We start from the raw sequence: 12,172 nt of genomic DNA, 5'->3' as shown, positions 1-12,172 counted from the left end.
AGGCGGAGTGGGTAAAGAAGATGAGATAAAGAACAGCTGTTGCGTTATGGGATGAATTCATCCTATTAGCGCCTTACTGATTTCAATATTTCAGACACATCTCTACCATGTTATCTTTGAGCTTGAAGATGCTTACAGAAGATTACATACTGCATTTAAGTTCAAACTAACTGCTTTTACAATGAACTGCTGAGTGTGTTATTTTTGGCTCTGCTGGGATAAGAGAGATAACGTTCATTAAGCTTTTTGCAAGTAAAAGGTTTCTAAATTCTAAAATGTTTTAATCCTTAGGGAGAGTATTTTGAGGGGTAATGTGTATACTTAGATTCATTTTTGATACACACCAATTTACTGCATTTTCACATGTGGCAGTCCCTCTTCTGGCTAACAGATGTTACTCTCTATGAAGGATTCAACTTCAATAACTTTGAGTATTCATCAAAATGGTCTTGACGTTTTGTTCTTGTATATTTCTGTATATTTTTTTATATTGAATATAAATATTTTTTTACAAACATGAACTGAGTCTAGATGATCTAGTCAATGTGCATACATGACTCCACACTGCCTCTCTGTGGCAAAGTATGGGAACTGCACCTGATGTTTTTTTGTTTTTTTTTGGTGCAGAGAACAAAAAAAACATCAAATGTCAGCTGCAGCTGTGGACTGAAATGTCCTGTGACAAACCCCAGAGAACCCCAAACTTAAATCAGGGACATGTTGTACATGAATACATACATTTCTATTTAAACAACAAACAAACATTACACGTTAATTAATTATGTCCAATAAAAAAACTATCTTAGCAATTCTTGTTGACGAAACCATTTAACAAATACACTGTGCACAAGAGAACAACACTACATGTTCAAAAACAGAGGATGCAAAAGACAGAGACACATGGTCGACAACACGATGGGTTATTTAATTTACAAGTGACTCCAGTAAGGTTGTAGTAAATTCACTTACAGAGCGATTAGGGTTATGCACTGAGAGTACCTGAAGGTGAAGGCTGTCCCTTCACTACGCCATTCTTCGTTCTCTCCTCAAAGTTCATCACCTCTTTGTAGATTAATTCTGCCAAATAGAGAAAACATATTTAAAACCAAACATATTGGTAAAAATTGTACATTAACCTGATGATTAAAATACAAAAAAAATGTATGTAGCTGATTCCAATGCCCATGTTTTTTTTTTCATACTTCATCTTATTTCTTCATGTCTGTTTTTCATAATGCTATGAGATTTCCTCCTACTTTCAAATCACTTATCAAAACTCACCTCTTTAAACAAGCTTTTAATGTATGATTGTGATGTATTTTCTGTTTTCTGTAGTTTACCTTTATTGTTGTTGTCTTTATGATTTGTGTGTAATGCTGCGATGTCCGTTAGTCTGTCCTTACTGTGCTGTTCTTTATGTTTTAACTATTGTAAAGTGTCTTTGAGTTTTTAAAAGCGCTTAGAAATAAAATGTAATATTATTATTATTTCATGAATTTAAATTGTTTATAATGTCAATATTCCCAAGTCTTGAAATGTCACTGGAACAAGTCCTGCAAACTGCATGTCACTGGTCTTTTTTAACAGACTCCGACTCTGCTGACATTTTATTTCATGCCTGACCATAAAAACAAATCAGAGATTGACCTATAGGTCACTTCTTCTGCCCGATGAAAAACCTTTACTTTGAATCAGAGGTAAGGTACACTAGCTTGTCAGCTTTAAATTGATACAACACAAACAGATACACATCGGCTACTGACATCGGTGTATGCCGCATTATTTGCCGATGGGCTGATGTCTGTAAACAGGGTGGACACCACGCCGCATTCCTCATATCACATCATACCGTCTTTATACTCGACAATGAAAACTGAAATGATCAAATATTGTTCCCCGAATATAATGACTTTTGTTTAAAGCGGTACTTTGATGGCATCTAACTATTAAAGAATACTCAATAATAGCTGATGCTAAATGTTTGTTTTTGTTTGATTCATGGTTAAAAAAAAAAAACCGTTAGAGAAGCCAGTCTTCTTTGAATGGCAACTTTTCTGCACTCACAAATTACTCAAAAAATAATCCTCACCTTTCCATTCATCAATGGAGTGTTCTCTTTCATCCAGCTGCTTGTCGTAGATCTGAGGTGGAGGCTAAAGGGGATGAAGCACAAACATTTAAGTTAATCTTACAAAGCAGTCAGAAATCCTATTTAGGATTTGAGATTTGAAAAACATGAATTCATATCACTGGACGTATCACTGCAAGGTGCTAGAAATGACTTACTGTACAATCAAGTTTTTACCCCTTTATGTTATTATGCATTGAGATTGGTAGTGTGACATGTCGACGAATAGATTAAAATATGAGGTTGACAAAATATCCAAACATGAGACAAACATCTAACAGATAAATAAAGACATGCTAGGTCGGCTCATGTGGATAATGGAGAGAAAATAAGGCTATGACAGAAAACAAACAATGAGGAGTTAATTCTCCTTAATCACATCAGATGAAGTCTTACATTAAAAAAGTTTGCAATACATTTTTTTTTGTGTGAAGCACATGAAAATGAGCATAAAACAACTGACGGACAGAGAGATACGGTCTGGTGTTCTTTTCTAGCTACATTGCAGTTGTCACAAATCTGCTGTCTGTCGTCCACTCAGCCCTTCTCTTAGTGATCCTGCTGCACAATATGACACCATAACCACACAGGACCACCGTAAAACCTCTCTGACACGACCGTGGTGGGACATTTTATCTTTAGCATTCAGCCACGCTACAGCGAGACAGAAGTGAGGAATCCCTTCAAACACAAATCAATTAAATGTCTTTTCATCACTTCTCGGCTTCTAAACATCCTAAAAAATTTTTTTAAAAATGCCTCAGCTTCACACTGCAATAAAACCCACAATCCCAATGCAACACTTTAGTCCAGTGCAATATGCAAATTCAATTATGATTCTTTTTAATCATGCTGAATGAGCGACAGTGCTGAACCAAATGTGTCAAAGTGTCTCAAATCAAACCTCTTCAGTCCCATTGAATATTTCATTTTCATTGGATGTAGAGCGGTTGTTATTTACCATGGATATTTGGATGAGATCTCTGGCCTTCATCAGCATGAGATGACATTAGAGAAAGGGAAAACAGCAGAAAATGTGTTGAAAATGCCATTCACAGCCATGTCATACAATCCACATCAAGTCTAACAACAATAACAGAAAACCATCAAAGAGCTACACAGCTAAGACAAGTGCACAGTGAAATCCTCAGAGAATGATTAAGAACTACAATGGAGGTGTGGCATTTTGTAAATTATTCTTTTTGAAAGCTAATATAGACTAGCCAAAGATAGCGCTGAAATTGGTCAGCTGGTCATGCATTCATTAGTGTATTGCTGCAAGTAGAAGAAGTGGTATCTGTGCTAAGTTAATGGAGCTGCAGATGGCGTTTTCCCAATCTCACTGTCACCTCATACTAATGAGGCACTGATGAAGAAATTAGACTTCACCAAATGGACCAGAAACACCACCACCACCACTCTTACATTACGACTCAGAACAATGCACTAAGTCACTCCGTTATCAGTAGCAGCGAGAGTTAATTTTCACTAATCTTGAATACCACTCAGATATATTTTTTTTATAAAACCACATGTGAGAGTAAATGAAAATGAGATGTGAACAGAAAATTTAAAAATCAAATTAAAAAAATGCACTGATGCAGCCATTTTCACTGATTTGAAACGAACTAGACTAAAAACGGATTTAAAGAAAATGAGAGGAGTCATCAACATTGTTATCTTTTGTGATACTAATTAACATTCAAAAACAAGGAAAAGGAGGATTAGGCTGAGGACAATAATCAATAACACAGCTCTGCCAGAGGCCTACTCACCGCCTCCACCTCAGCTGGGTCGTACCACACGTTGATGTAGGGGTGCTGCAAGGCCTCGTCCACCGATATCCGTTTAGACGGGTCGATGATCAGCATCTTAGACAGCAGGTCTCTGGCCTGACTCGCTGTGGGTTTTGAGAAAAACAGACAAACAACTGGTTGAGATCAAGAGGCATGAAAATGGTTTTCTTCTCGTTGTGTCACTTTGTGAGCCAGAGGGAATATTAAAAAAAAAAAAAAACACAATTAGGACAGAGGCAAGAAATGGATTAAAGAGAATAATACACAACAGCAGATGCTCCAAAAGGGAAAACAGAAAAAAAAACATTTTCAGCAAATAAACACAATACTTTCACAAAGGGAAAGATTCTGCAAAAAAGCTCTATTTTGACTTTTTGTTATCATGAGGTATGCGGTGAACGTGGAGGAAAATGTACTGCAGATAATTCTGCTATTCCCTATCAACCACCCAGATCTCTCTCTCTCTTCTTTTTTTTTTATCTAATTAAAATTCAAGACTCAGGCTTGTCCCAAATACTGTTTATCTCTGATTCATGCAAAATTTAGGTCTTGCTGCTATTTGTAACAGGATGATTCAGTCATCCTGGTTTTAAATCATTTATGGAATCTGTGAAATTACCTGCTCCCCCTGGTACCTTCTCTAAATAAAGACATCCGTATGTGGAGAATGTGCTGTATTTCAGCATCTCTTAAAGGGCCGGACTCGCTTAACCAAAGGGCCTGCCTGACTGATGTGAAATTGAGAACCCTTAAACCACACGCCCATGCTCTCCTACACACACTGACCCTGATATAAATAGCACTACAGCAGCACAGGACTCAAGGAAGTGAACTGAGAGCGGAGAGAGAGAGAGAGAGACAGATGAGCCGCGGCGCACACTCGGCTTTCTGCCTCAGCATCCACACGTCAATAACAAAAGGATGGTAAATCTGAAAAATGACTCCTCTATCGCTCTCCTCTAACCTTCCTTTACCCTTTATGTGTCTGGTTTTTTTTCACTCTCTCCTATAGTAGGCCTCTTCTCCAACAATTCAAAAGTACCAAAGCCCCAAAGGATGTCTCCCTCAGTTCCTGCCTGTAACGGCACAAAACATTCACAACAGCAGCACTTTCAACCCGCTCTCACTCCCTCCCACTCTCTGTAGGTGCTTTTCCTTTAACACCATCACTCCAGCAGGGAGCAGACAGCATACAGCAGTGATTCATGAGAAATGTACCAGACAGGCGCTTTGATGTAAGGGTGAGGCAACATGAAAAAAAAAAAAAAAAAAAGCATATTTTCTTATATCTCATCGGAGGGATTTTCCTCTTTTTATACCACTAGGATGAGAGATTGTGATTCTCAGTTGAGATGGCAGCAACATATGATGTCTTAGTTAACGCCCCGCATGTGAATACATTTAATTCACCGAGGCTTGAGGGACACTGTTCAAAGAGTTCATTTTAGGGAACACGTTTCGGTGTAATGTGTAAGCCCTGAAGGCAAACGGAAAAAGTAGAAGTTTTCTGAGGTAAAGGTTGACCAGAAGTTTTGTATAAAGGACTTAAACTTTAGAGTCTGCAGACATCCTGGGTGCTGTTTGAAGCTGTTCTTACAGCTAAACTGTAACATTAATATGCTAAATAAGGTCTTAAAGTACATTTATATTAAAGGGAGTTAAATTGGTTTTGAATAAAGTGTTGCACCAAGACTAGTCAGTGGATCACCAAAGTCAGAAGTGCCTGAATATTCTCAAGACTGAAAACTTTCTCTCATCACCGCGCTCATAGAGTGATGGTGGACCGATACCTGTCCAACAATATCGGTCGACTAATATATCATCCAGGTATGACTTTTTGTCCGGGCAGAGTGTAAATGATGCAGAGGTAATTAAAGCTGCTTCACGACTGGCTATATAATTTATTGAAACGTCAAACGGACAGACATCATATTTGTGTGATGGTTTAAAGAAGCCGTTAGGATTTCTAAGAACACTTAAGGCATGCTTAGCCGTGTGTGGCGGTGTATGCAGTTTTTTCACAAACCCTGCCATAACATAATCTTTCATGAAATTCTCTTGGTTGTAAATGTAATTAAGTCCAAGATGAGGGACAAACTATTCAGAAACACCTTACGTTGTGTCTTTAAATCAAAAAGATTCTATCCAGTGAGAGGTATCATGGTGATGGTTTTGACTTTTTTTTTTGTGAGATCAGGCAGGAAATACTCCAGAGTACAGGAACATGCCACAGGACGTGATAAGGCTTTAAATGTGAATAATCAATCAATACAATGGAGGACACAGACGACTATACACTGCAGTCTGTTTAACACAGCTCAAGTGCAGGTCCAGTTCTCACCTTTGAGTTTGTTGTGCTCGGAGTCAGCAGGGAAAAGGCAGTCAGGGAACAGCTTGGGGAAAGTGAGGCCCGCGTACTTTGGCCGGTTCTCTACATAGTTCCTCACTGTGGGCTGCAGCTTCTTCATGAAGTCTGGTGAAGGTGTTCCCAGCTGCTCGATCACCTTGTTCCACTGGTCGATGTCTGATGTGGGGTGGTCAGGATTAAGGGGAAAAACATTTGGAAGAGGCAACATCCTGTTTACCTACTATACCAGACTCAGGCGGAATTAGGACAAGTTGTAAAAACGGTTGAGGTTCACTCATAATCGCGTTGGACTCATGTTGACCAAATGAAAACAAAACAAAAACACAGCATGGTGTAGTGGACGGAGTATCATTTCTAAGGTGTGATCCCAAAGTCTCATTGCTTTAATGTGATTTCTGAACTATATTGGGCTGCCAAAAAGCTGTTTTTATTATGGGCCCCAAATAAGCTTTACATCAATAATTTGTGACCAAAATCCTGTCCATTCATTATAACACAATTCACTTTTCTTTTTCTTTCATTTTCCTCACAATATACCTCCAGTCTATAATTTTGTGGGCTTCCTGGGAATTATTCGATTACTTGTTCCAATTCACACATTTATTTTATGCCTTGAAATCAGTTTAAAGATCTGTGGGTTTTTTTTTTTAAAGTTTTTTTATTTTGGCGACCAATGGGGACAAAACAGTATGTGTCATCTCTTGCTGATGTTGTCCTGAACATGTGTCAGTAGTGTTCATCCTGCTTTCAAGTTGCGTTTTGACCGTGTGCAAATGAACACTTTGTCTGACACCTACCTCCTAGCAGCAGTTTCAAGCATTAAAAAATAATGCATAGAAATAATCAATCTTGAGGATTATTGTCTTGTTTGCTTTTGTAGGTCATGTAGAGTCATCAGTTTTAATTTTAGACTGTTTCATAACCATCTGAAACTTCTCATAGTAGCTTTAAAATGCATTGAATACCCACTAGTTTTTAATTAATAAGATGAATCTTTCATGTACAAGTGGATGTGTTTGTGTTTGCGTATATGGTTGTGAGGTGTATCAGCCTCTGTTTCCAGACAAATATCTCCTCTCTTACCCCTCCACACATTCCCAGTGACCCTCCCTTCCCCTTTTTCTCACACAGGCTGCCAGATGAGGCCGTCGGCTGCCAGGACCACCAGAGATCCCCGGTACTTCAGCTTACTGGAACGCTTCAGACTTCAACCTCTTTTTTTTTTGTCTCTGTAGCACATTGGCCATGATCCACCCTGTGCTCTGTGAGGCATTTTTTTTTTTTTTATCCAGTAAGTTTCTTATCCATGGCTCCTTGGCAAGTTTTCGGATTCACTCAGACAGCTCGAGGTGCTTTTTCCAGTGTGTCAGTGCCAAACTGCGTGACGCTCCAATGTGTTTGGAGTCTCGGAAAAAGGGGGCCTCGCGCACCTGAAGGAAACCTATCTCGTGAAAATGCTGCATGGTCTCTATGAAATTCAGGTTCACATGTGAGGAAGCAGGAGGCAGAAGGATACGGTCAGTCCCAGGGAACAGCACTGTCCCTCTTATTACCTCTCCAAAGATGCAGCCCACTGACCACATGTCCACTGGGGTCACACACAAACACACATTACCAACTCTTATTAAAACACTTCTACCTTCTAAATGAGTTGCACATCGGCGTATGTTAATGCATTTTCATTTATCACATTCTTAATGTGTGTTAAAAGCCCATGTTTTTATTCAGTAAAACCTAGAAGTACTTTTGTTGACCCATCTTAATCTCAGTGGATGTTACATTTATTTGGTTGAATTGGAAAACTGCCAATCTAAAAGGTTAGCCATGTGAGCCTATGGTTCATTCTCTAAATATATATTTGAACCGTTTAGAAAACAGTCTGTTTCTCTGCCTCTTGGCTTTATTAGTCTAAGCATTTTATTGACTGCAAAGTACAGCCTGCTGGGGTATTACAAAAAATTGTGCAAAACCAACTGTAAATAGTTTTTAAGGATTAAAATATTAGCAGCACTTTTAGTTCAATGAAACATAAAAAAAAATGCTAATTTAACAGCACAAAGGCTAATAAGCATTTCATATTAGCATCAACATCAACAACTTCTTGCTAATCTTAAAATGCTAATGTTAGCTAGTTAAAAATATCTGCGCAAAAGGCTGAATATAAAGTCATACCACCAAATATTACATTAAGTTTAATACTTTATGGGTCCCCAGATGTTAGATCCCCCTAAGGACTGTTAGCTTGACTGTTAGCTTGACTGTTAGCTTGTAGACAGGCATTATGATTGCATTAAGATAAATAGATTGGGGCTTGTGTTTTGCTTTTTGTTGCATTTCTGTTTACAATACAGACTGATTTATTAATTTCACTGTAACAGTAACTGATCTCATAAAGCAAGCGATGTTGACTGAGCCACGCCCACTTTTGGGTGAACTAGATCTAGGTCACTCTCGTACCAGGTATTTTGTTTCATTATAAGTTCATCACAAGAAACAAAGTGTGCTAAATGTTCCTGTAGTGAGCTATCCACATTGAAGCCTAAAAGTATCCACTCAGCTTGAGTTCCCTTGCCATCTCTTTACTCTCTCTCTCATTTAACAACCCGCTGTACTAACCGGCTACCAAACAGCCAGTCACCCCGAGCCTGACTGTGCAGTGACCCGTGTAAACAGACCCATCATTCGACAGAGTCTCAGGAAGGTAATACTCAAGGTCAAAAAGTCTATGAAGTAAATTAAGATCAGCAACAGCAGGGTACCAGCCCAGAACTGATCCATAAACAGACGATTAACAAAAGTGTGCATGACTACAGATCATTGATCTACAGTGAGAGAAGATGGAGTGTTAGAGGGTAAGGTCGACGTGAGAGCAGAGACAGAAGAAGAGAGAGATATTGCAGAGCTCAATGCAGGGGTTTTCTTGTTCTACGGAGCATTAATCTTTGAGAGACTGCATGCTCGGGGATCTACAGAGTATTAGCGACAAGCTTCTGCCGACACACAAGTGTTGCTTTTCTCAATGCTTATCTCGACCTAAATGTCTGACAGTAAAAAAAAAATCATTTTAAACAACAACACTGGCAGTATTTTAAACCTTTCTTATCAACAAAACGTTAGCCCATCTGAACATGTCACTAATATATACCTTCATTATTTAAAAAAGGCTTCCTGACTTAACTGGAACAGTTTTGTGAAGATGTAAACAGTAAATAGCTCGTTTGGATTTGAGGAGGTGATTATAAATGGCTGCAAGATTGTGGAGGATTGAACATGTTAACCACAGCAACAGGGCTGTTCATGTGTTTTTGGACAGAAGTGGAGATAAGTTATACATATTGGCTTTGTCCAGTCAGACAATCACACTTCTTAGCCAAATACTTAATTATCTATGTTTGTATCTTTGTGGGATGATTTCATATTAATGAGCATCAGGTAAACCTCAAAAGTTGTCCTTGAACATAAAACACATTTGTAGCTCGTATTATATCATTTTGAGTGCGTCCCAAAGACCGCAGTGAAGAGGAGGACTCAGGAAAATGAACTCTGCAGTTCCTGCCTGCAGTTTTTTAAATGGCCAGCAGGGGGAAACTAGTTGCAATTGTCTAATTGCAGTTTATGGGGACACTAATTCTCACTTGATTTATTACCTCAGTTGACTTTAGCCTATTACGTTTCTGGTATCAATCACTAGCGTTAAGTCCACCTCAACACAGCACATTATTCATTGCGTAAATAGTTGACTTATTTGGAGTAAAATAGACAATTACGCAGGGTGTTGCTTTTGGGCACTGCTTTCTTTTGTCTGACATGGTGCTACCACTGCAACCTCTTAATTTGGATAGAGAATAGTAATGCATTCAACTTCCTTGTCCTAAAGTGATCACTTGCCATCAATAAACAAGATCAGTTCCAAAAACCAAGTAGACACAGCCAAAGTGCAACACGTGAGACTCCAAAACAGTAGTTCACTAATGAATGGTGTTGCATCCAAATACAGTCTATGATATGATACATCTGCTTCATTGTAGCTGCCTCATCTTGTTTGTTTGACGATTTAGTCAACACCTTCAACGTTTGCACTTTCCTCACACCAGGAAATGCATTCAAATAACGAGCTATGAACAGATGCTCAGAATGATTACATTAATCATTCATTATTATTCACTGAATGCTTAATAACTATGTCTGACTCACATATGTGGGCACCTTGAGGTGGCGAGATGTACTGAACACACATGAACAAAGTCAGCAAGGGGATCATTTAAAAAAAACAAAAAAAAAAAAAACAATCCTACAGACGAGTCATCTCACATCCCCCTCACTGCAGGAGAACACACTTTAAAAAACACTGTAAATAATACACACTTAGATATTCAGAAACGGGGATGGAGAGCTTAATCCTGCCAAAACAACAGACTGATTTCAGCTTCAGATTTAAGCGTTTTTTTATGCTTATTTTTATGTTACTGCAGGTTGAATTAGAAGTGTTGAAAGATCAGTTGATATGAACATGTGTTTTTATAAATATGTGAGTGGATGTGAGTGTGGTTTTAGGTCACCTCAGTGACAAACAGAGAGCATTAGGCGAGGCACAGAGTCATCTAAAGGAAATTAATCATAGCGGAGCCGGTAGTGGTTATGGTGTCTGTGTAGGTTCTCAGTCATCCAGGTCATGGTCAATTCAAAGCTTGATCCAAAGGCAGCTGGACTGGTTGAAGAGTTGCCTTTGGACCAAAGCTTTGAATTTATAGTGGTTATGTTACACTCCCCCATGTACAGAGGCTACAGTCCTCGTCGCAGCTGCCGTGGCTCCGAATCCGACCTCTGCCCTTTGCTGCATGTCATCCCCCACCCTCCTTCCTCCCAACAGTTCCTGTCTTTCTTCAGCTGTCCTATCCAATTAAGGTCAAAATGGCCCAAAAAATATTTTAAAAAAGAGGTAAAAAAGTAAATCAATTATTTAAAATTACTGATTTTAAGTGAAGTTTAAGAAAGACACGGTTTCATTTGGGTGCCCTCATGTATAAATTAAGAGTGTTTTTAAAAGATAATTAAAAACATGTAGTTACTTTATCATTGATTCCAGAAACTCTGAGCACTTTAAGATTGATTTGTCAAAAACTTTGAATCCAACTTAAAAGATATTATTTTAACCAAAGACTGTTTCTAAATTCTGCATTATGACACAGGACATATCCCTACAATATAATAAATGTCATTACCATCAGATAAATTCGCTGTGTGTTTATAAGGATACAGTCTCGGCCAGGGAAGAGGATTTTGTGGCGCACCATTTCTCCCATAATGCACCCCACCGACCATATATCCACTGCGCACACAGAGGTGACAGTGAGACGAAGCGGGAGCAAAAGAAAAGAGAGGAAGGCAAAAAAGGTTAGTGTGTGACACATCAAGCGACATTAGATTAGAAACAAGTTGTTATTCGTTGGAGGGAAATAATTAGCCGGGAGCATGTTACACATAGACTTAAATACGAATGAAAAGCAGGTTTATACAAAGAGCAGAGAAGCAGAGCCTTAGAGGGACTTTTGTAGTGACAGGAAACTGAAAGCCTCGGCTCCTACAGGCTTCCATCCATGAGAGGAATAATACAGCAAATGAGTCACAACGTTGGCTGGGTTTCAATCACATGTCTGAGGATCTGGGGGCTTTTAATCAGTGACTCAGACATCCAACGCTTCAGTTCACTTGAGTTTGTTTATAAAGTGCACTAGAATTGTTTGTTAGGTGTCACACATCACACACTGTGACTTTTATCTGGGATCATTAAGGTATAACAAGTGTAATTTAATCGTTTTTTTTTCTCTCTCTTCATCATTAATGCCTTCAAGAAGATAATTACAGCTATATCTGTCGACT

General features: G+C 38.7%; 1 protein-coding gene across 7 annotated transcripts in view; it reads right to left on the bottom strand.

Moving 5' to 3' along the window:
* mapk10 (mitogen-activated protein kinase 10) overlaps positions 1–12,172 on the bottom strand; it is a 42,018-nt gene that overhangs the window by 7,887 nt on the left and 21,959 nt on the right. For 4 of the 7 annotated variants that reach the window (XM_061061070.1, XM_061061071.1, XM_061061072.1 and 1 more), the window contains exons 8-13: positions 11,550–11,621; positions 6,266–6,448; positions 3,904–4,028; positions 3,090–3,116; positions 2,090–2,153; positions 1,000–1,077 (exon numbers count right to left, since the gene is read on the bottom strand). In XM_061061070.1, coding sequence (XP_060917053.1) covers positions 1,000–1,077; positions 2,090–2,153; positions 3,090–3,116; positions 3,904–4,028; positions 6,266–6,448; positions 11,550–11,621 — 549 coding nt within the window. Of the gene's footprint in view, positions 1–969; positions 1,078–2,089; positions 2,154–3,089; positions 3,117–3,903; positions 4,029–6,265; positions 6,449–11,549; positions 11,622–12,172 lie in introns of all 7 variants that reach the window. The other 3 variants (XM_061061073.1, XM_061061074.1, XM_061061069.1) reach the window with 2 other exon arrangements.

Source organism: Labrus mixtus, chromosome 17 (genome assembly GCF_963584025.1).
Source record: "Labrus mixtus chromosome 17, fLabMix1.1, whole genome shotgun sequence".
Taxonomy (NCBI): domain Eukaryota; kingdom Metazoa; phylum Chordata; class Actinopteri; order Labriformes; family Labridae; genus Labrus; species Labrus mixtus.
Note: the sequence above shows the minus strand (reverse complement) of the source record. Positions and strands in the feature narration are given on the sequence as shown.